Source organism: Oryctolagus cuniculus, chromosome 7 (assembly GCF_051225735.1).
Source record: "Oryctolagus cuniculus isolate XC-2025 breed Fujian yellow rabbit chromosome 7, ASM5122573v1, whole genome shotgun sequence".
NCBI classification, from domain to species: domain Eukaryota; kingdom Metazoa; phylum Chordata; class Mammalia; order Lagomorpha; family Leporidae; genus Oryctolagus; species Oryctolagus cuniculus.
Window position 1 is genome coordinate 160,236,749 of NC_142873.1, and position 23,820 is coordinate 160,260,568.

General features: G+C 50.8%; 1 protein-coding gene across 8 annotated transcripts in view; it reads left to right on the forward strand.

The window, feature by feature from the left end:
• The window catches only part of RERE (arginine-glutamic acid dipeptide repeats), a 439,397-nt gene that overhangs the window by 362,953 nt on the left and 52,624 nt on the right, over window positions 1-23,820 (forward strand). For 7 of the 8 annotated variants that reach the window (XM_070079330.2, XM_070079333.2, XM_089301519.1 and 4 more), the window contains one exon: window positions 9,658-9,738. In XM_070079330.2, coding sequence (XP_069935431.1) covers window positions 9,658-9,738 — 81 coding nt within the window. Of the gene's footprint in view, window positions 1-8,489; window positions 9,151-9,657; window positions 9,739-23,820 lie in introns of those variants that run through there. The other variant, XM_051858117.3, reaches the window with a different exon arrangement.

The window sequence follows — 23,820 nt, forward strand, 5'->3', positions numbered from 1 at the left end:
TGTGAAGCACATTCAGAGTGAAGTCAGAATCAAGAGCAGCACACTGGGAATCTTGGCTCGCTGGCAGGTCTCCTCAGGTGAACAGTTCTGGTCCTGTTTATTGAAAAAGCAGTCCTCACGCAGGTCTCCCTTGCATTAATATGTAAATGCTTTAAACCATAACCAAATAATGTCTCAAAGCCACAGCAACATTAAGCCTGCAGAAGGAAACGTGTTCAGGTGCGCGGTGATAGGCATCTGGAACAAGCGGGGCCTGTCCCCCGGAGCCAGTCAGCTGCGCATGACCGCGCGGAGTCAGTGTTGAGAAAGGCTTTTACTTCTGCGGCCTGGCACCAGGGACTTTTGTTTTCATCCTGCTCCATCATTAACATGGGACCACATTTAGGACATGGTCGTCTTGACTTTTTTCTTCTCTGTCTCTTAGAGGGAACTGTAGATTGCTTACTTGCAGATCTGTCTGCTCTTCAGTCCCCTGAGATCCAATAAGTTATTAACATAAAATTTTGTTCAGAAAACAGGGTAGAGCAGAAGAAGCCATTTTCACAGTGGGGATCATTTTAATACCCAAAGTGTTTTCCAAATAGTTATGCAAGAGGACTGAGGAGAAGTTGCTTTTCAGAAGTCATGGTGAGCTCCTGACTGTGATGTGCGAGTTAAAATTCACCAGAGGGTGTTAATTTTGAAAGCTCTCAGCCAGGGGTTAATGCAGAGGTATCTTGGCCATATGGGCACTTATCCCCCCTCTTCTGCCTTAGACAGGGGTCAGATCCAGCACCCGAGCAGGGTAAGCGTGAGCCATGTTGGGAGATTGAGCTGTGGACAAGGGCGCTGGCAACCTGACTCTCTGAAGGTCCCAGTACCCCTGTCTGCTGTCCAGAGTGATACTCAAATAACTCATTTTAATTGAATGGGGCAGGCATTTTATGGACAACTTAAAATGATAAACAGATTGAGACAAGAATAAATTGTGCCATAAGACTGTGACCTTACTTGTCAGTTGGTCGATTTTTGGAGGAAACCACAATCAACAGGCCACCTCATGACACCTGCAGCCAGTGCGACACCCCACCCAGTCCTGAGGTACCCCACCTGTTTACACTTGTCACCGTTGACTTCCCAATCCTGGCTCAAGGACTTGGTGAGGTCTGGTGCATTTTCCTTTTTGTAAAAAGGAAATAGTGGGTAGTCAATGTGATTAAACAGGTGTGGTGCCTCTGGAGCCCTCAACACAGTGCCTGGCACACTGGGACTGCATCGGCTGTTCCTGGTGCTGTATCCAGTGGTGCCTTCCTCTCTGTTTTGTATTCTGACGCATGTAATATTCTACTGTATTTGTACTGACCACTAGCGGTAACTGAGAAGCTTCTTGCCCCAGGCCTAGCTGCTGCCTCCCCTCCACCCTCCCTGCCCACCCTCCTGAGAGTGGAGAGGATAGGATCAGCATCTGGTAGGTCAGAGATAGAGGCTTGGGGTGCTCTGATTGGGTGAGGGGTGGGCTCAGCAATAGCTTGAGGAACTTCTCAAACACATTTACGTTTTAGAAAATAAGAGATGATGTGTTACTGCATTTTGGCCTTATTGTTTTTAAAGATTTATTTACTTGAAAGGCAGAGAGATTCACGGATTTACTCCCCAAATGGCCACAACAGCCAGGGCTAGGCCAGGCTGAAGCCAGGACCAGAATTCTCTCTGGGCCTCCTCCAGTGGTGGCAGGGACCCGACCACACAGGCCATCATCTGCCGCCTCCCACATGCATTAGCAGAAAGCTGGATTGGAAGCAGAACAACTGACACTTGAACTGGGATGCCAAATGGGATGCCAGTGCCAGTGCTTCCATGCTGGTCCCGACCTCAGTGTTTTATATATACACACACATACTTACATATATACATATTTGAGAGGCAGAGAGACAGGTAGAGTGAGCGAGCGCCCATCTGCAGGCTCCTTCCCCAAATGCCTTCAGTGGCCCCAGACTTGGGAAGAGTTGGGAGCTGAGACTCCAACCCAAGTCTCCCACGTGGACGACAGGGACCCCACCACTTGAGTTACCACCTCTCAGGTTGCGCATTAGCAGGAAGCGGAATTAGGCGCTAAGCTGGGCCTAGAACACAGGCCCTGATGAGAGGCGCAGGTGTCCCAGCAGTGTCTTCACTGCGGGGCCACCCCAAGTGCACCTTTTGTTCCTGTTAAGTGTCTCCCATTTGAAAAGTGGCTGTGTGGGAACAGCCCTGTCAGCGTGTCCTTTGTGAAACACCAACAGACTACATCCCCGGAGTTTGAACCTCATTTTCTTCCCACAGTACCAAAATGAGATGCTTTCTAGATTCTGTTAAAACCAAGTTTACCGATACTGGGTTCAGATACTCATTTTCACTTTGTTTTGTTTTGTTTTGAAGATTTATTAATTTATTTGAAAGTCAGAGTAACAGAGAGAGAAGGAGAGACAGAGAGCAAGATCTTCCATCTGCTGGTTCACTACTCAGATGGCCGCAAGACCGGGGCTGGGCCAGGCTGACGCCAGGAGTCAGAAGCTCCTTCTGAGTCACTCACATGGGTGGCAGGTGCCCAAGGACTTGTGCCATCTTCTGCTGCTTTTTCCCAGGCCATTAGGAGAGAGTGGGTGGGTCAGAAGTGGAGCAGTCAAGACACCAACCGGCATCCATTATAGGATGCCAGCAAAGCATACAGAAACTTTGCCAGCTGCACTACAATGCTGGCCCTCAGATACTTACTTTTTTAAAACCAGAATTTAATTTTTCTTTCCTAGGAACATACAGGCAGGTGACTTCTGATGGTGATAAGAAGTTTCAGCTCAACAACGCAAAATTATAGCAATTTGTCTAAAAACTGAATCATAGCCATCAACTAAGTTGGAACACAAAGCAAAGGACAGTCTGCTTGCCATAAATAACTACGTATTTATATTTGGATCTCACCTGGTCACAAGGACACAGGAATAGAACAGGACTTGTATTGAGTTCCCAGGGAACACACAGTTGGGTTGGTAGGACATGAAAACACCAGAGAGACCAGTGCCGGCGTGGCAGTGCTCGGCCTGAGCAGCTGAGCATGGGTGGCTGCACGCCTCGTGTTAGCGCTGGCAGGGCTCTGAGCCAGTTCTTTACCACCTTTTAGACGCACTCTCTCGTTTTCTCCGTCACCCTTGGCATCCTGGTATTCTAATGTCTCTATGACTGTCAGGGACAGAAGAACTAACAGGCATAGAAATAATTCATGAGGCCTTGAATGCTAGCACTGCTGATGCTGGATCTCAGCTTAATGACTGAAGACTGTTGAGAGACAGATCTTGTCCATGGATTTCCATTTAGAGGTTTATAGTGCCTGTCTATTTATAAGTCGATAGTATTCGTCATTCAAGTCTTGGAAGCATCAAGGTCATGATTTGAGCGAGGTGAATTCGTCGAGGGAAAGGAGGCTGCTGCCCCGAGCCTGCTCCCACATTGACTGATTCCAGCCACTGGTGCTGACGGGCGTGTCGCTGCTTCCATGTTAAAGGCTACTCTGGATTTCTGGTAACCGCAGATAAAGGCTGCTCTCTGAGAGGCAGGGGTTTTGCCAGTCTTGAGGCCTGATGAGCTTCCAGGGAAGAACCAGCCTCCCTGTCTGAAGCTTTCCTTTCCCTCCCTTTAGCACTCGATAGCATGGCCATTGGTAGCACTACAGCAGTGGTAGGGCTGTGGTCCCCAGATGTCATGCAAGTGATCCTGGTAAAACTAGACCACAGATTCACCTTTAGAGACAAACACCAGTGAGAATACTGGATGATATTTAGAGGCAAAGGAACAGTGAGGTCTGTTGGGAGGGAGTTTGGAGAGCAGAAAGCTTAGAACAAAACTTTGGGGAGACTCCAACATTTAGGGGTTGGTAAAGAATTAGGCCGCATGGCATGAGGCAAAACAGGAGTTTGGTGTCGTGGAGCCAAGAGGCTGACTGTGTTCTTACCATTCAAAATGGACCCTTTGGAGCCAGCATTGTGGTGTAGCAGGTGCTACTGCCTGATGACAGTGTCCTGTATAGAGCTCTGGGTCAGTTCTGATTGCCACTCTTCCCATCCAGCCCACGGCTAATGCACCTGGGAAGGCAGTGGAAGACGGCTCAAGGGCTTGGGCCCCTGCTACTCACATGGGAGTCTGGGATGGGGTTCCTGGCTCCTGTCCTCAGCCTGGCCCAGCTTTGGGCATTGCAGCCATTTGGGGAAATAAACCAGTGGATGGAAGATCTCTCTCTGTGCTACTCTGCCTTTCAAATAAATAAATAAGTATATTTTAAATGAACCATTTTGGACTCTAATAACTTTTTTAAAAAAGATTTATTTATTTATTTGAAAGGCAGAGTTACAGAGAGGCAGAGAGAGAGAGAGAGGTCGTCCATCTGCTGGCTCACTCCCCAGATGGCCGCAATGGCCTGGAGCTGGGTGGATCCAAAGCCAGGAGCCAGGAGCTTCTTCTGAGTCTCCCATGTGAGTACAGAGACCCAGGCAGTTGGGCCATCTTCTCCTGCTTTCCCAGGCCATAACAGAGCTGGATCAGAAGTGGAGCAGCCAGATCTCAAGCCATCGCCCACATGGGATGCCGGCACTGCAGGTGGCAGCTTCACCCGCTACGCCACAGTGCTGGCCCCTGGACTCTGATAACTTATCCTTTTCTGCTGTGACTGCCCTATCCCAGGCCCTCTTCATCTCAAAAATTTGCTCCACTTACATACCAAATCTTGGTGAACACCAACTGCCTGGTGCTCCAGGGAGGCAAAGCAGTATAAAATATAATTCAGTTTATATGCTCTTGGACAAATTTTAAAAAAATGAATTGGGAGGAAATGGTCAGGAAGATTTTATCATGTAGCAGGAGGAATTTGACCTTGGGTTTGAGGTCAACCTTGAAGGTATCCTACCCCGGCTCTGGAGTTCAGATGGAGGTCTCCGTGTGGTACAGTTGCCACACCTACTAGACATCTGGCTGGAAAGGTCGACTGGGACAGTGCGGATCCTGGACGGCTTGGATTCAGGGCCGAGGGACAAGCACATCCTGCAGAGGTCCAAGGGCTGCCCGTAGGTGGGGCCGCAGGTGCAGCAGAGTGGGACTCAGATGAGATCTGCAGCTTCAACAGATTCCTTGGCAGCGACCTGTCACGGCCTGCACAGGACGATGGGATCATTGTTAGGAAAGGAGGATGCCGCTGGCCCGAGACCGCCACTAGGATGGGAGGCGAGGAGGTCCGTGAGCCCAGGAGCCTTTCTTGGGAAGAATACTGCAGAGGTGGCGGCTTTATCAGGTCCGGCAGGTGAGTGCAGAGGCACAGATAGTGGTGCCCTGACGGAGTGGGGATTGCTGAGCAGTGTCCGGCACGTGGCGGTGAATGGGACAGATTTTTGAGGCTGGGTTTGAAGTATGGGTTTGCCCCTGAGGAGCAGGGTGACTTTGATCTGGTGCTTAACTTTCTGTTCTTCAGCTTCCTTGTCTGCAAAATGGGTTGTGAGGACTTTGGGTTTGTCTGCAAGGCTGCTGGTGGTGGGAGGTACTTAGTAACGTTAGCTGATGGGGTGCTGCTCAGAGGAGTCTTACGTTGTGATCAGTAAATGGAGAAGCGGGACCTGAACTCAAGCCTGCCAGCTGCACCACAGCCTTCCTCACGAGCTGTCCCATCCTGCTGGCCTCCTCTGCTGACCTGTTGTGTGTGCTTGGCCTCAGGCCCACATTCCGCTGCGTGGTCCTGGCATTCCACCCTCTGGAATCTGGCCACATGTCCACCTCACGCCATACAGACTCTGTCTCCGTGACCTTTCTCCCACTGTCCACTCTGTCCTTCACAGAGGGCCCCAGTCCCCTCCCCCTCCACGTTATTGTCCCTCTTTCGTGATCTGGCCCGTGTCCTTGTCTTGATGAAGGCGTCTGGACAGCCGTGGGCCACCGTCGTCCATCCTTTCACTTCTCTGATGAGCTGCCCTCACGCTTTAGGCTTGGCTGGATAATGTTCCAGAATACTCTAATGGCTTCACCCCACAGTTTAGTAAAGGTCCATTGCTACCTTTATTAATTTTTAAAATCTCAGTGCCATGTGCTCAGTAAATGCTTGAAGAATGGGCTAAGAAGCAGGGACTCCAGGGGCTGGTGTTGCGGGGCAGCACACTAAGCTGCCACTTGCAACCCAGGCATCCCAGGTCTGAGTGCCAGTGTCAGTCCCAGCTGCTCTGCTTCTGACCCAGCTCCCTGCGAATGCACCTGGGAAGGCGGCAGCAGATGGCCCATGTACCTGGGCCCCTGCAGCCCCTGTGGGAGACCCGGATGGAGTTCCTGGCTCCTGGCTTTGGCCTGGTTAAGACCTGGCTGGCTGTTGCAGCCTTTTGGGGAGGGAACCAGTAAATCAAAGGTTTCTCTCTCTTTCATACTCTGCCTTTCAAGTAAATAAATACATCTTTTAAAGAAAAATGGAACAAACAGCTGCAGCATCAGGGACCTAGAGGACTGAGGTTGTGTGTGTCTGTAGTCTGTTCTCTTCTCAATTCTGGGCTGTGTCTGTAAGGCCGCCACAAAACACACCAAACACAGGGTAAGGGAAAGAAACCCGACAGACTGGAGGGAAGGGGCAGAGAGGGAAAAGAGAGAGAAGGAGAGAGTAAGAGTGAGATCCAGAGAGAGAGAGAGAGAGAGAGAGAGAGAGAGAGAGGGAGGGAGGTCAGGAGATGGAGAGAAAAAGAGAGCCACGTGTTCAGGAACAGGTCCTTGTTAAAACTTTGTGGGGGGCTGGCAGGGAAGTAGGAGCAGTGAATCCCATTAGGATGGGGGTGGAGCTTGACACCAGCAGCGGGGCCTAGGATGGTGTCGGAGTGTAGATCATGCCATAGATAAGACTGCACCATTTTACTAACAATGTCACCAACCTTTGTTTTTTAATTTATTAATTTTATTTCAAGGCAGAATTACAGAGGAAAAGGGGAGAGGGAGATCCTCCATCTGCGGGTTCATTCCCCCAGTGGCTGCAAAGGCCAGAGCTGGGCCAGACCGGAGCCAGGAGCCAGGAGCCAGGAGCCTCTCCTAGGTCCTCCCATGTGGGTGCAGGGGCACAGCCCTTGGGCCATATTCTGCTGCTTTCCCAGGCACATTAGCAGGGAGCTGGATCAGAAGTGGAGCAGCCGGGAATTGAACCGGCCCCCAGATGGGACGCCTGCACTGCAGATGGAGGCTTAACCCGCTCTACCACAGTGCCCGCCCTGTCTTCAGCCTTTTTAACCAGTCTGTCCCCAACCACATCAGCCACGCTGGCCAGGAGCCGTCCTTATCCGGGCTTTTCAAGCCCACATTAGGACCAGAACTCTGCAGGGGGTACTGATGGGCTGTCTGCAACCGGGTCCTCTCCTGCCCCTCAGTCTTCATCTCCTGGCTCTCCTCCCTGCTCACCGTCCTCCCTGCATTTCCCGGGCTCTCCCCTCCGCTCACCATCCTCCCTGCGTTTCCCGGGCTCTCCTCCCTGCATTTCCCGGGCTCTCCTCTCCGCTCACCGTCCTCCCTGCGTTTCCCGGGCTCTCCTCCCTGCATTTCCCGGGCTCTCCTCTCCGCTCACCGTCCTCCCTGCGTTTCCCGGGCTCTCCTCCCTGCTCACCGTCCTCCCTGTGTTTCCCGGGCTCTCCTCCCTGCGTTTCCCGGGCTCTCCTCCCTGCTCACCGTCCTCCCTGTGTTTCCCGGGCTCTCCTCCCTGTATTTCCCGGGCTCTCCTCCCTGTATTTCCCGGGCTCTCCTCCCTGTGTTTCCTGGGCTCTCCTCTCGGCTCATCGTCCTCCCTGCGTTTCCTGGGCTCTCCCCTCCGCTCACCATCCTCCCTGCGTTTCCCGGGCTCTCCTCTCCGCTCACCGTCCTCCCTGCGTTTCCCGGGCTCTCCTCTCTGCTCACTGTCCTCCCTGCGTTTCCTGGAATGCTCTTTCTGCCCTTCCTGGCTGACTTGGGGCCCTGCTGGAGCCCACTGGCAGGCACAGGCTCTTCCTTGTCACTTCCTCTAAGCCTTCAGCTAGCAAAGTAAGTAGCTTCCTCCTCCTAGCTCCACCCCCACCCTTTGTTATCTGCCACTTTTCTCACAAGCCTGAAGACTGATCTGTTTGCCTGTGTGCCTCCCTGGTTAGACTGGAGCTCCTTGAGGGCAGGCCCACATCTCCTTGCAGATGCTTTGTGCACACAGCCCAGATGCCTGTTGATCATACTGACCAGGAGGGGGGCTGTGCCTCCTCGGACCAGGGGAGAGCTTCGTTCTGTGCCTTGACAGCTTTTTCCTTGAAACTATATGAATTGTATTGAAAATTGACAGTGATGAGTCATATCTACGCAGCGCCTCCAGGACCGGAGTGGAAAGCTGCAGATGGGTCTTGCAGGCCAAGTGTGGCTCTTCACTCCGTTTGCCCGGCAGGTCTCAAACAGGGAGTGGGCGGGACCCTCTGGCGGTGGGCAGGTGATTTACTGGCTGGGAAGCTTCCGTGCTGATTTCACTGAACGGCCGGCGAATGCCTGGGCCGGGCGGGGAGTAGCCGCCCTCAATCCCCGCCCGGAAGGGGCCGCGGGGGTCGCCGAAGCCGGCCCCATTTCGCCTTCCAGGCGCCGGGGTGGTGGGCGTGAGGCCCGGGCGCGGCTGACCCCGGCCGCCCCGAGCGTGGGCTGCAGACCCAGCGGCCTGGGCAGCGCCCCATCCCCGCGGGCGCCCTGTCCCCGAAGTTTCTGTGCTTTGCCGCCTGGAAGCTCCTGTTGCGAGGAGGCTACGGAGATCCCAGCGCCCCAGCGGGAGGCTCCGGCTGCGGGGCGGGGGTCGGGCCGGAGGCGGGGCCCGGGCCGGAGCGCGGCCCGGCGGCGGGCGGCGGGGCGATCCAGGCCGCCTTTTGCAGCCGCCCGCGGCCGTGCCGGGCTCTGCGCGCGGCGCTCCAGCCTCCTCCCCCGGCGGCGGCGGCGGCGGCCGCCCCAGCTCCGCGCCCCCCGCGCCCCGCGCCGCGCGGCCCCGCCGCGGTCACACGCCGAGCCGCCCGCGGCCGCCGCCGCCCTGCGCTTTGTGGAACCGGCGCCGAGTGACAGGCGGCGGCCTCTCTCCCGCCTGGACCCCGTCGCTCGCCCGTGGCTGCCCGGCTCGGCCGCGCGGGACTGGCTGGGAGCCCCGAGGTGGGGGCCGGGGAGGGGGCTGCTCGCGGGAGCGGGACAAAGTGAAAGTCTGCGGCCGGGCTGGGGGCAGTGAGACTGCTGCGAAATGGAGGGGCGGGAAGGGTGCGGGGCTCGGAGTGGCTCTTCCTGCCGGTGATGGCGGGGCCGGCCCGGTGGGGTCGGGCTCCCGGGGGCGTCCGCGGTGTCGCTGCCCCCGGCGCCTCCCTGGCGCATTCCTGGGGCCGAGCGGGGCCTTGCGGCTGCTGGGGTGCTTTCCGGGCAAGCGTCCCCGGGTTTGGCCCTGTGTCCCCTCTTTGCCGACACTTGCGGGAAGCTTCTCTCCCAGGTGGACCGCGGGGTGCCTGGACCCCGGGTCCTCCGGCCGGGTTGCGGGAGCCTCCCCGCTCGGATTCCCTGGCTGGGACTTGGCCGTGGCGGTTTTTCTGCTGATTGCAGATCTCTCTGCTTTGCTGACATCCTGTTTTGTTTTTGGTTTTACATCCTGTTTGTTGTTTCTTTTTATCACAGAAACGCTTCGTTAAGGGGCTCCGGCAGTACGGCAAGAACTTCTTCAGAATCAGGAAGGAGCTGCTTCCCAATAAGGAAACCGTGAGTACAATTGAACTTTATGTAACTTGGTTTTCTCTCTGCTCCTGCGCTTCTCCGCATTTGATCTCTGAAATGGTTTCCTTTAACCCTGTGCTGTGCTGGCGCTCAGGCCCGGGGAATGCCGTCTGCTTCCCGGAGTTAACATCGGATTTTAAATTCAGCGGCTGAAATGGGAAGTGTCCTTTATCACTAGTTTGGGAACGGGCAAAAGCCGTCAGCCAAGCAGACAGTGCAATTATAAGAGGTTTGGAGCTTACAGTAATGCCTGGTGGATTTTCTCCTTTATTTAATGTTGGCATGCTTTGAAGAGTAAGTTTTGAACTATTTAAGAGTCTAGCCCTGAAAGTTTGTACTGTTCACTGGACAGACACACAAGGGTTAAATGGAGCTTTGTAAAAATCAGTTTGCTATCTCACAGAGCTGGGGGTCAGATCTGACAGACAGTGTGATAAACGTGCCTCAGGAGGGTTTGCTGAGAAGGAGGGAGCTTGGTGTCCTTTGCTGGGACTGCCGCCCTCCTGGTCTTCTAGGTGGAGTTGAGGAGGGCTGGGCAAGAGCCTGGAAACAGGATGGCGTGGGAGGCTGGACACCCTCCGTGGTGTGCATCCGCCTCTACTCTGGCCTGCTTTTCAGGGAGTGGAGGGGAAAGATGCATGAAGATTATCCATTGACTTTTTAGCAACGGATTTCCTCTTATTTGATATGTAGTTTTCTCTCTTTTTGAACAGACTGTTTACCTGAGCACTCACTATACAACCTTAAGGACAGTGCAATGCTTATAGGGAAAAGTGTTGTGAGATGCAAGTATCCCCTGTACAGTTGGTGATTTGCATCAGTTAACACTTTAAATGTTTACTGTATGTCTAGATACGCTGAGATGGGTCATATTGGGAATGGTTTAAAAATGGAAAGAAAGAAAACTTAACAGATATTAAAATGTGTTATGGAAGAAATCTGTAATCGGCTTACCTCTTCAGAACTGTTTGGAAAGAGGTAATTAATGTGGAACATGAAAGAAATACTTTTAAGTTTTTCTGGGATTTCAGTTACTTGAAGTTTTACACTTTTTTTTAAAGAGAGATTACGTTTTTTAAAAAAGGGTTTTTTTAAAAATAAAGATTTATTTTATTTATTCGAAAGAGAGAGAGGTAGAGAAAGAGGTCTTCCATCTGCTGGTTCACTCCCCAAATGACTGCAACACCTGGAGCTGAGCCGGTCTGAAGCCAGCAGCCAGGAGCGTCTTCTGGGTCTCCAACGTGGTTGCAGGGGCCCAAGGACTTGGACCATCCTCTGCTGCTTTCCCAGGCACATTAGCAAGGAGCTGGATCAGAAGTAGAGCAGCTGGGACTCGAACTGGCGCCCATGTGGGATGCTGGTGCTGCAGGCTGGGGCCTTAACTGCTGTGCCACAGCGCTAGCCCCTGCATGTATTTTTTAAAAATTAAAATGCTCTACCCAAGTGTAGGAGTTCTGGTTTGCGTGAAAAGAAAGAGAACCTCAGTGAGTAGATTTGTCCTGCAGATCTGTCAGCCCCTTTCTAGCCGCTCTGTGAAGCTTTATCTATCTTTGTGCAAGAAATATCTTGCAGTCTTATGTGGTTTAAAAAATAAACTTAAAATAGCATGAATAAGTGTTCTGTCATTTGGAAATGCCAGCTGGATTTATGTGCATTTATTAGCATTCTCTCTCCCTGTTGGAAACAGATCTGAGTAACCTTTAACCTAGGCAAGGCTCTTTTAATCTAGAAATTTGAAAATTAGTTTCTTCTGATCCATTTTTCTGCTCTGGGTTGTCCCTTCTTGTTACTGGTGACGCCTGACTCGGTAGATGGTGTTTTCTCCCACAGAGGCCTTCTAAGCCTGTGGGTTGGTTTCTGGGTGCCTCGTCTGAACCTTTCCCCACCCCTTCTCTGGTGAGGCTCATCCCCTCTGCTCCCTTCTCCTGGGGCACCCACAGCCTTCCTGTTCCCAGCCTGTCCGTGAGGGCGCCACCCTTGGAACTAAAGGCAGGGTTGCTTGCAGCAGTAGAGGATGTGTTGTGGCTGACATTTCTAAACATTCCTAGTGTCCTGCTGTCTTGCATTGCATTGCAGGGTTAGTAGTGGAGGAAACCTGTATGGATTCTAATCAGCTGGGAGAGGCACTCATGCATATTTGCCTTAGTTATCAAGGTAGCCAAGGTAATCATTCACAGCCCACAGGGAGGGGGAGACCAAAGGTTATTTTCCCTTTTTTTTTGGGGGGGGGGGGCAGCACAAAAGATGAGAACATTTACAGATGCCGGTGTTCTTGGTTAGACTTCTTGGTAGGAGTCTTATAGGTACACTCCCTGTAGACAAAGCGTTGCCTGTGATCTAGATGCCTTCCACATTCTCTTCTACCTGCCAGAATTACTAAGTCATTTCTTTGCTATTCTCAAGTGACTTGAAACATCAGAAGGGTGTCTGTGTCCAAAGAGCGCGCCTGATTGGGCGCGGAGAGAGGGTCACCAGACCCTGTTCTATTCTTGGCCTTACTGGTGACCATAGCGCTTGGTGATCTCTTGTCAGCTGTGCATCTGCATAAAAGGTGCTTCTTTGCATGAGGATTTCATACGTGCACAGTTCTTGCTGCCTCTGTCGCTTGCTATGGGGCCTTAGGTCGATTGTTCAACCCCTGTGTCTTTTAACTTCCATATCTCTAAAATAAAGTGACCATTCCTGCCCCTTAGAATTGTCTGAGAATTAAATGAGATGTCTGTACGGAGTACATAAAAGCCCTTGAAAATGATGGTTCTTTCCATCTCTACCTCCAAAAACTATATAAAGTAGCTAAATGCATGAAAAATACAGAATCACTTTCTGTCTATAAATATATTGAACCTGTGTGAAAAGGAGTTATTAGGGGCTGGCGTTGTGGTGTGTGGGCTGGCATCCCATATTGGCACTGGTTCGGGTCCCGGTTGCTCCACTTCCAAGCCAGCTCCCCGCTAGTGCTCCTGGGAGAACAGTGGAAGATGGCCCAAGTACTGGAGCCCCTACCATTCATGTGAGAAAGCTGGATGAAGCTCCTGGCTCCTGGCTTCTGCTTGGCCCAGTGGATGGAATGTCTATCTCTCCTTCTGTCTCTGTAACTGTCTTTCAAATAAGTAAATAAATGAAAAGTTACCTGGTTTTCATTCATCTGTCTTGCCGAAACCCTTTAATCAGAACTCTGAGGAGGTGGAGGACCTGCGTGCCCGGCTGGGGGGGGGGGGGGGTTCTTCGCTCTGCATGCTTGCTTGAGGAGACGGGCTCTGCAGGTGGCTCTGCACCCATGTCAGCCAAGGTTCCTGGTGAGTGTGGACCAGAATGGCAGTCCTAGCTCGTTTGGTTTTGGGTATTTATTACAGAGGAGTTAAATCTGGCTTTTCTGTGACTACTGCTGCACACTGAGGTGGGTAGTGACTCTGATTGTGGAAAACCACTGTTTATAGAGGTTTCGTTGGATGGGTATTGCGTGTTAACCTCATGGTACCCAAGAGAGTAACTTCGAGGCAGGTCTTCGTAGTGTGGTGGTTTTGCAAACATCCTGTGGGTTATTGCCCTCCGCATTTCACCCTTCTCTGTGAGCATTTCCTCCTGTGGGTGCTCTTTTGAAATGTGTGAGTAGTAGGTGAAACAGGGTGAGGAGTCTTGGCAGGACCTCTCAGGCTCACCCTGTCACTATACCTCTTCTCTCTGAAGCCACTGCTTGTCATAACCCTTGTCAGAGTCGCGGACATCAGTCCGTTCCTACCAGCCCCTGCGTGTCGTGCCCCGAGCTCCTGAGCAGTGGGGACTCAGGCCCGCTCTGCACCAGCACTTCGTCTGTGAGTGGATGGAGTCAACCCTCAGTCCCTAGAGGGAACCTGTGTTATGAATGATATAAAATCGTGAGTAGCCCCAAATGATTTTTGATTTGATTTTTATTAATGTCCCAGTTTCCTTTAAAATCGTGAGATGATTATTACATAGCACTTACTCAAAAAGTTCATGGAAGATGTGCTTATGGAAAACTATAGATGGATTTCAAAACTCTTCACCAAAATGGACAACCTTTAATTCCAGTTCCGTTTTCCATGAATGTGTTTTGGAAGGCCGCTGTGTATCTCCTCTTACTCTGGTACTTGGACGGAACACGTCTGTGGCCTCTGTGTGGCCCCGCCTGCTGTCACTCTCATTGGGTCAGAGACAGCGTGCGCTTCTGCAGTGACCAGGCTGGCTGCTCTTGTCTCAGGGTGCCAGGCTTAGCGAGGAGACGGATTGACCTGCCTGACTTGAAAGAGGGAAGAGGTACCCCTAAAGTGCCAGCCTCTGGAGGGGGCAGAGGTGAAGGACCCCTCTTTAGTTTTATTTTTGATCACCCAGCCCAGTGGAGATTAAGCTCATGTCATTTGTTGTTGTTGTTTGATTTTTTTTTTTTGACAGGCACAGTGGACAGTGAGAGAGAGAGAAAGGTCTTCCTTTTGCCGTTGGTTCACCCTCCAATGGCCGCCACGGCTGGCGCACCGCGCTGATCCGATGGCAGGAGCCAGGTGCTTCTCCTGGTCTCCCATGGGGTGCACGACCCAAGCACCTGGGCCATCCTCCACTGCACTCCCTGGCCACAGCAGAGAGCTGGGCTGGAAGAGGGGCAACCGGGACAGAATCTGGCGCCCCGACCGGGACTAGAACCTGGTGTGCCGGCGCCACAAGGTGGAGGATTAGCCTAGTGAGCTGCGGTGCTGGCAAGCTCATGTTATTTGTAAGCTCAGTTGGTGATGCATTAGTATTTACAATCCTAGAAACTGACTTTCTTACATTTTCAGAGCACAGCATTTAATATAATTCAGTTTTTTAAAGTTTTGGGTACTCCCGTGCCATTCCAGCCCTGCAGGGAGCAGTCGTCACCATGGGGAAGGTGCCTGCGTGCATGGCAGTGTGTGCCAGGGGCCCCACGACGTGAGCACAGGGTCGGGGGGCTCCTGGAAGGCTAATTAGAGAGTGTGGTGTTCCATCCGGGCTTTGAAGGAGCATTTATTCTGACAGGCCATGGTTGGGGGGACGGGGAAAAGCAGCTCTCCCGCTGCAAGGCGTGGAGGCGGGACATTGGAAAGCATGCCCAGCCAGGCCCGGTGTGCGGGAGCTGATGCAGTAGGACTCACACCAGAGACACAACTTGGAATGGACTTTGGGGGCCCTGAATTCCCTCCGAAGAGTGTGTTTGGGTGAGTGGAGTGGTGGCACGCGCTGAAGGGCTTCTAAGTGAGGGCATCTGAGGTGAGCTGTGGAGCGTGTGCACAAGAGGGGAGCCAACGCAGCGGCTCTTGTAAGAGGACAGGGAAATAGGAAGCTGAGCGCTGACTTGAATGGAAGCCTGCCGGTTACCCGGATTTTCTCTGTTGAGAATGGGCCACTGTTGACTGGATTTGAACCAAGAGCCCAGGGAAGGGCAGCTGGTTTTGATACGTTTTTGACTTTGAGTGATGAGATGAAAAGTATTGGAGATTTAAATTTTTACTTTTGAGAAAGAACATGAATATCAACCACCTTTCTCAGCCACATTTCTGGGTGTGAATTCTATTAAATAAGGACATAACTACTGGATATTAATTATCCCTTTCTTCAGGCAAAATATTATTAGCATAAAGTATATTCCTCCAGCAAAGAGCAAATACTGTTGAGAAAGGACTTTAAGACTGAGTAATCAAGATTCTGTTAATATTAAGAGGTTAAAAATGACTCCAGCATTTGATAGGAGCTTTCTGCAGGAAGTTTTATTTAACTTCAGATTATAACCCTCGATAAACAACTTCCTAGCCTCATTAATGCTTAATCTAAGGTTACGCAACACGGTGTGGACTTCCTGAATAGGCTGAGATGGCACAGCGGCACACGAGGCCTCTCTGGTTTCTAAGGGTGCAGTTCTGCGGCTGATGTGCTGTGTCCTTGCTTCTGGCCAGCATCAGCACCCCTCCCCTGGGAGCTCGCTAGGACTGCAGCCTTGGGGGCCACATCCTCGAACCAGAAGCCGCGTTTCAATGCCCTCCCCAGGGGACTCAAAAGTATAGTAAAGTTTAGGAAAGATTGCTGTTTACAGTAGCACAGAATCCCAAGCCGCTAGCACATTCTTTTGTCAAATAGTGTTGTCTTTAATCTGTTAAATGGTGGTCTTCTGTACTCTTAAAGCTTGATTTTGTTTTTCAAGTTATTAGAAAGTATTTTTTTTTTTTTTTTTTTGACCGGCAGAGTGGATAGTGAGAGAGAGAGACAGAGAGAAAGGTCTTCCTTTTGCCGTTGGTTCACCCTCCGATGTCCGCCACGGCTGGCGCGCTGTGGCCGGCGCACCGCGCTGATCTGATGGCAGGAGCCAGGTGCTTCTCCTGGTCTCCCATGGGGTGCAGGGCCCAAGCACTTGGGCCGTCCTCCACTGCACTCCCGGGCCACAGCAGAGAGCTGGCCTGGAAGAGGGGCAACCGGGACTAGAACCCGGTGTGCTGGCGCCACTAGGAGGAGGATTAGCCTATTGAGCCATGGCACTGGCCAAAAAGTATTTTAAACATATAGAAAAGTATGTGGGCTTTTCATTATCATTAATGGAATTTCTTTTTTTTTTTTGAATCTATTTTCTTTTAAATTTTATTTATTTGTTAGGTAGAGCTATAGAGAGAAAGAGAGACAGAGAGAGAGGTCTTTATCTGCTGGCTCACTCCCCAAATGGCCACAAAAACCAGGGCTGTGTCAGGCCAAAGCCAGGAGCTTCTTCCAGGTCTTCCAGGTGGGGACAGATGCCCAGAGACTTGGGCTATCTTCCATTGCTCTCCCAGATACACTAGCAGGGAGTGGGTTTGGAAGTGAAGTAGCCAGGACTGGAGCTGGTGCCTGCTGTGCCACAGTGCTAACCCCTAGAATTTCTTAAAATAGCTTCTCTTCCCATGTCCTACTCCCATTTTTCCATAGAAACAACACTAACTCCTGTTTCCTGTGAAAACCCTTGGCCTTTCTCACTGCTGTGTGGCTTGCAGTCACAGTATGTGGGTTGGTCTATGCTAGACCCTATTTCCTTTTTTTTTTTTTTTTTAAAGATTTACTTATTTATCTGAAAGAGTTATGGAGAGACACAGAGAGATCTTCTGCTAGTTCACTCCCCTCATGGCCACAGTGTTCAGGGCTAGACTAGGCTAGGCTGAAGCCTGGAGCCAAGAGCTTCAACCAGATTTCCCATGTGGGTGGCAGGGACCAAACACATGGGCCATTTTTCACTCCTTTCCCCAGACCGTCAGCAGGGAGCTGGATTGAAAGTGGAACAGCCAGGACACAAAACCGGCCGCCCATATGGGATGCTGGCGTCACAAGCAGCGGCTGTACCAGCTACTCCATAATGCTAGCCGTGACCCTGTTTCTGTTTCTAACAGACACCTTTTTATTTGAAAAGCTGGCATTCTTATTAACACGAGGCTTACATATGCCTTCATAGCACTTTATTTTCAGGTGTTGCTTTTTTTTTTTCTTCAAACTGGTATCTATTATATGAAAAAGAAATATAAGTACTTGAGGGGTAGGCAGAATGGGTAAAGGGAGAGGCATTTATGTGCCATACTGTTTCTCTTAGTAGCTTGTGCTAGTACAGATAGAAACCGCTGGGATTTTCCGTCTGAGGCAGAAGTGATGGCCCTGCGTGTTGTCAGCCAGCGCTGTGATCCTCCAGCTACTCCAGGGCTGGGATCCTCCAGCTACTCCAGGGCTGGGATCCTCCAGCTACTCCAGGGCTGGGATCCTACAGCTACTCCAGGGCTGGGATCCTACAGCTACTCCAGGGCTGGGCTGTGATCCTCCAGCTACTCCAGGGCTGGGCTGTGATCCTCCAGCTACTCCAGCGCTGTGATCCTCCAGCTACTCCAGGGCTGTGATCCTCCAGCTACTCCAGCGCTGTGATCCTCCAGCTACTCCAGGGCTGGGCTGTGATCCTCCAGCTACTCCAGGGCTGGGCTGTGATCCTCCAGCTACTCCAGGGCTGTGATCCTACAGCTACTCCAGGGCTGTGATCCTCCAGCTACTCCAGTGCTGTGATCCTACAGCTACTCCAGTGCTGAAGGTTTGCTCCCGTTAAAATGGAGCAGAGGCTTGAATCTGTTAATTCTGATAGTCTGAACTGCATGGATACCTGGCTGGGCAGTGGTCCAGTTTTAACTAGGATAATCTAAGAGACTGCCTGATTCCCTTGTGTAAGGAAAGCAGTGAAGCGATTTGCATATAAGAAACTTTTGATGCTGAAGTTGGAAAGAAAAGGAGGCATTTTTAAAAAGCAGGTGATGTTTTAAACCCAGTGCCTTGGATGTTTGCTGTTCTCAGTGTGAACATCGCAGACCTGTGTCTGGCGCTCTCCTACGGATGAGAAGTAGTAGGACTGGCAGGGGAGTGCTTTAATTACATGAAGCGTGTTGCTTGTACAGAGTGCACTGTAATGAGGAACACCTTGGACTGTTAAAGTGCTGTTGACCAGTGCTGCTTAGAGGGGTTCCTACTCCTCCTACTCCTTGCTGTTGATGTTTGCTGACCCACATCTTTTAGGATTTTCCTGGATCCTAGATACCCGGGTGAGTTTTATATGGAAACATATGATATTAAAAGTCCAAATAGACTCGACCATTTTATTAGCTTTTTTTAAAAAAAAGATTTATTTATTTATTTGAAAGGCAGAGGTACAGAGGCAGAGAGAGAGAGAGAGAGAGAGAGGTCTTCCATCTGCTGGTTCATTTCACAGATGGCTGCAATGGCTGGAGCTGAGCTGATCCAAAGCCAGGAGCCAAGAGCTTCTTCTGGGTCTCCCACGTGGGTGCAGGGGCCCAAGGAGTTGAGCCATATTCTACTGCTTTCCCAGGCCATAGCTGAGAGCTGGATTTGAAGTGGAGCAGCCAGGACTCAAACCGGTGCCCAAATGGGATGCCGGCACTGGAGACCAGGGCTTTAACCCACCGCACCACAGTGTTGACATAGAAGGTTTGGTCTGATAAAGACTTCTATGTTAGGATAACTGCTTGTATTTAATGGTTTATCTACTTGGAGCTCACATTCTACATCACAGATTTTTAAAATTTAACCTTAAAAGATATGTGAAGCCATCCTGACTTTGGAAACTCACGTTTTCAAAATACAGCTAGTCTATTAGAAAACTGGCATTAGAAATAAGCTTAAAAATGCATCTGCAATGATAATCCTTGAATAATTGGTTTCTTTTAATCTTATTTGAAGTTATGCCCTGGAGCAACAGTTAGGAAAATAAAATCGAGTAAAAATTAAAGTATTTTCTTTTCTTTTTTTTTTTTTATTTATTTGAAAGAATTACAGAGCGATCTTCCATTTGCTGGTTCACTCCCCAATGGCTGCAACAGCCAGGGCTGGGCCAGGTCCAACCCAGGTGCCAGGAGCTTCTCCTGGTCTCCCACATGAGTGCAGGGACCCAAGCACTTGGGCCATCTTTGGCTGCTTTCCCAGATGCAATAGCAGGGAGCTGGATCAGCAATGGAGCAGCTGGGATTTGAACCAGTGCCCATATGGGGTGCCGGTGCTGTAGACGCTTGCTTAACCTGCTGTGCCGCAGCACTGTCTCTAGTTTTGAGAAATAAAGCAAAGCATTCACCCCAGACTCACAGCTGCAGCCGGTGGGGGAGATCCCCCTCCCCAACACATTTTTGTTTCTGTTCCATATAATTTGAAACCCACCAACCACCTCACGGAAATAGGAAGACCAGGAGAAGCCTTTCCTGGGTCACCAGAATCCCGTTCAGCTAGTTTTCCTTTTGAGATGTTTAATTTCTAAGTTCAGTTTCACTATTAATGGGTCTTGTAATTTTTTCCTACCTTGGAAATAGCATTCTATGTTGTGCTCAAGTGTTGTTTTTTTTTTCAAGATTTATTTATTTATTTGAAAGTGAAGAATTATAGAGAGAGGGGAGAGGCAGAGAGAGAGGTCTTCCATCCCATGGTTCACTCCCAGTTGGCCACAACGGCCGTTGCTGCGCCGATCCGGAGCCAGGAGCCAGGAGCCAGGAGCTTCCTCCAGGTCTCCCACGTGGGTGCAGGGGCCCAGGGACTTGGGGCATCTTCTGCTGCTATCCCAGGCCACAGCAGAGAGCTGGATTGGAAGAAGAGCAGCCGGGACTATAACCTGCGCCCATAGGGATGCGGGCACTGCAGGCCAGGGCGTTAACCTGCTGTGCCACAGTGCCAGCCCCTGTTGTTTCGTTTTTTAAAAAGACTTTATTTCGAAGACAGAGCTACAGAGAGGGAAAGAGATCTCCCAACTGCTGGTTCAGTCCCCAAATGGCTGCAATGACTGGGGCTCGGCCAGGCTGAAGGGGCACTCGTGGGGGAAGCTGGTGTCACAGGCTGCTGCTGCTGCACCCACTGTGCCACAACTCTGGTCCCCTCAAGTGGCTTAAATCCTTCTGAATCCTCTCCGTTGTGGCGTGGCAATTCCCAGGATTTGGCCACTGGTGCATCTACGCCGAGTCAGTGATGGCAACGCTGGGAGACTGGGGGAATCTCTCCACTGTGCCTGGGTCTGCTGTCTTGGACAGGACCTGTGGAGCGGGAGGTTGTGGAGGCCCCCTGGGCTTCAGGGCTTCTCTGGAGTGGCTGAGTCGCCGTTTCTGCAGGTGTCTTGGGGGGACTGCATCATGCGCCTTCTCTTCTGTGCGCTGGGTGCTGCTACACGGAGAGCCCCGCTTGTCTCATGCAGAATTGTGCTTTTTAAAAATTAATGTTTGTTTTATTTTAATATTGGATTTTGGACTCTGCCTCTTTTCTCCATGTATTTCTGCTCTGCACACATTTGCCATATACGCATTTATGTATTTATGAGTGTATTTCAAAGGTTTCATGGAAAATGGAATTACAAGATAAGTTTATTTTGGTGCAAAAAGTTTGAAATTGCTGCATATGAAGAATCTTTGAAAAGTTCACAAAAATATATATGTTTTTATTTGACAGAGTTAGACAGTGAGAGAGAGAGAGAGAAAAGGTCTTCCTTCTGTTGGTTCATCCCCCACATGGCTGCTACAGCTGGAGCTGTGCTGATCCGAAGCCAGGAGCCAGGTGCTTCCTCCTGGTTTCCCATGTGGGTGCAGGGCCCAAGCACCTGGGCCATCCTCCATTGCCTTCCCGGGCCACAGCAGAGAGCTGGACTGGAAGAGGAGCAACTGGGACTAGAACCCTGCGCCCGTATTGGATGCCGGTGCTGCAAGCGGAGGATTAACCAAGTGAGCCATGGCACTGGCCCCAAAAATGTGTATTATTAAAACTATGCATAGGTTTCAAGAAATTTTTGCATCAAAATAAACATATTTTAATTCAATTTTTCACTAATCTCTTGTTTTCTTAAGAAGCAGAAAGAGAGAGTTTACTCCCCAAATATTCTCAATGACTGTGGCTGGGCCGATTGAAGCTGGGAGCCAGGAACTCAGTGTAGGTCCTGCGAATGGCTGGCCCACACCCAATCACTGGAGCCAGGACTGCAGCCTTCCTGGCGCTGGCAGGAAGCTAGAGACGGGACCAGAGCCGGAATGAAGCCCAGGTGCTCCGTGTGCCACGTGAGCATCTTTTCTTGGTACCTTCACCGCTAGGCTAAGCACCTGCCCCCATGAACTTTCTGAAGAACCCTGGTATTTGTCACAAATGAGGTGTGTGTCTGTTTTCATGTGTGAATAATGAGATAGAAATACATTGTAACCATGGAGATAAAACCGTTGGTCCTAAAAGAGGAAAACTCCTTAGCCTTTTTAAGGAAACATTTTCTTCATCATTTGCTGTTTCTTTGGTTTTGAGTTTGACGCTATTGTTAAGGCCAGTTGAAACTAGGATATTCTTAGTCTGTGTGATGGGCAGAAAATCCTAGCTAACACCAGTGTCAGACAACAGTCAGACTAGGACTTGGGGTTCATTGTGTTGCACTGGGCCTTCCTGTTCAGTTTATTATGGGTAGGAAGTCAGCTCTACTTCTGGCACAGCGGTTCTGTGTTCTAGAAGGAAACTTGTGTTTATTTTTCTCAACGAGTTTATTGAACCAGTCAAGAATAAAATCTTGTCATTAGCAGTGGAGTAAGCCATTAGCCAATTTCAGCTTGGCTTCAGAAGGGTCACTGAAGAGTGTGTGTTTGCACACGCACGCACACATTCACATGTGTGTGTGTGCACTGGAGGTGAGAACCAAGGGAGTGGAGGAGGGTCCCCATGGCTAGGTCCCTGCAGTGTTGTATGATTCCTGTGACTGCTGATGGATTTTTTTTTCCCTTTTAGTCTGTGAGTCACCATCATATGCCACTTTATCATCTTGAAAACAGTCCCTGGAATTTTTTATCTTGTGTCTTTGCTTAAATGAGTGAAACACTACGGAGGATGTGCTAGATGCTAAGATAGAAGATTTTCTTCCGTGGTCCTTGGCTTTGTGGTTCCCACTGCTCCCGCTGTGTCCTTGCTCCCATGCGTAGGAGCTGGATTTCTCTTGAGTTTGGCAAGAACTGGAGACATTTCAGTGTTTGATGAAGCACCTGTGGGATTTGGGGTCAGTGACTTAGGCACACGCCTCCAAGATCGGAAGCTTTCTCTCCCTCCTGGAAAGGTGCTGATGAGGTGCTGAGTCAAGTCAGAGGCTTGGAGATGTTTTGAGTTTGGGAGAGAGAATCTGGAATTTGTGAAATAATAGGAAAAATAATTAAATTTTAAATAAATGAACCTTGTGAATCTATGCACATGACTGATTTCATAGAGGAAAGCCAGGAGCCTATGGGCTGAGTACAGACCGTGGAGGGAAAAAACACAAAACTTTGTAATAAATCTAAAAGCCAAAGCTTCTAAATCCATTTTAACCTAGGGAGCTATCCCAGCAGCTGTTTTGTTCTGTCTCACAGTTTTGGGGATCGGGAGTCTAAGCAGGACACAGCTGGCCTTTAGGTTTCATACTGGTGGATGGTTGGTGAGAGAGCCTCTGTCACACCCCGCCACCTTGGTTGGGGTTGGTGGGAGCTGGGCTCCGCAGTGCTGTGGCCAGGATGCCTGCAGCCGCTCTGTCCTGGCCCGGATGTGCTCACAAACCTGCGTGCCCTTCCTCCTCCTGAGCGGGCACCTCACCCAGGGGCCCCGAGAGACGTCCTGTGCCCCTCTGCACACTGTGTCAGCCATCATGCTGCCTCACCTACTCGTGTGTTTGTGTACGAAGATGTGCAAATGGGATGTGTGCCTGTTTGTCCAGTGTGTTTGTCTCAGACTCAAACTAAAGTACACACTTTCTTTGTATGACACCTATTCTAGTTACTGTTTTCTCCGATGCCAAGTATTTTTCCATGCAGGCCTATAAATACTTATTTTTGTTATAATTTTTTTGAAAAAATCAGTGATTTAGGATGTTGAACTAGGCTTTGTGAATGTTAAGTTTATACTTTATGGGATGGACATTGTGGGACAGCAGGTCAAGCCACTGCTGTGGACGCCTGTGTCCTATTTTAGAGGCTGGGGTTCCAGTCCCACCTCGACTGCCATTTCAGCTTCCTGCTAATGTGTACCTGGGAGGCAGCAGATGATAGCTCAGGCAAGTACTTTAGTCCCTGCCACCCAGGTGGAAGCGCCTGGCTTCTGGCTTTGGCCTGGCTCACCCCTGGCCTGGAGTGAATTTAGCAGATTGGTGATCTCTGTCTCCCTCTCTCCCTCTCTCTCCCTCTTCTCCTTTCCCTCTCCCTCCCTCCCTCCTTCCCTCTTTCCCTGCCCCCCTTTAAAATAAATAAATAAGTTTATTTATTTTTTTACAGGCAGAGTGGACAGAGAAAGAGACAGAGAGAAAGGTCTTCCTTTGCTGTTGGTTCACCCTCCAATGGCCGCCACGGCTGGTGCGCTGCGGCCTGCGCACTGCGCTGATCCGATGGCAGGAGCCAGGTGCTTCTGCTGGTCTCCCATGGGGTGCAGGGTCCAAGCACCTGGGCCATCCTCCACTGCCTTCCCGGGCCACAGCAGAGAGCTGGCCTGGAAGAGGGGCAACCGGGAAGGAATCCGGCACCCCGACCGGGACTAGAACCCGGTGTGCCGGCACCACTAGGTGGAGGATTAGCCTATTGA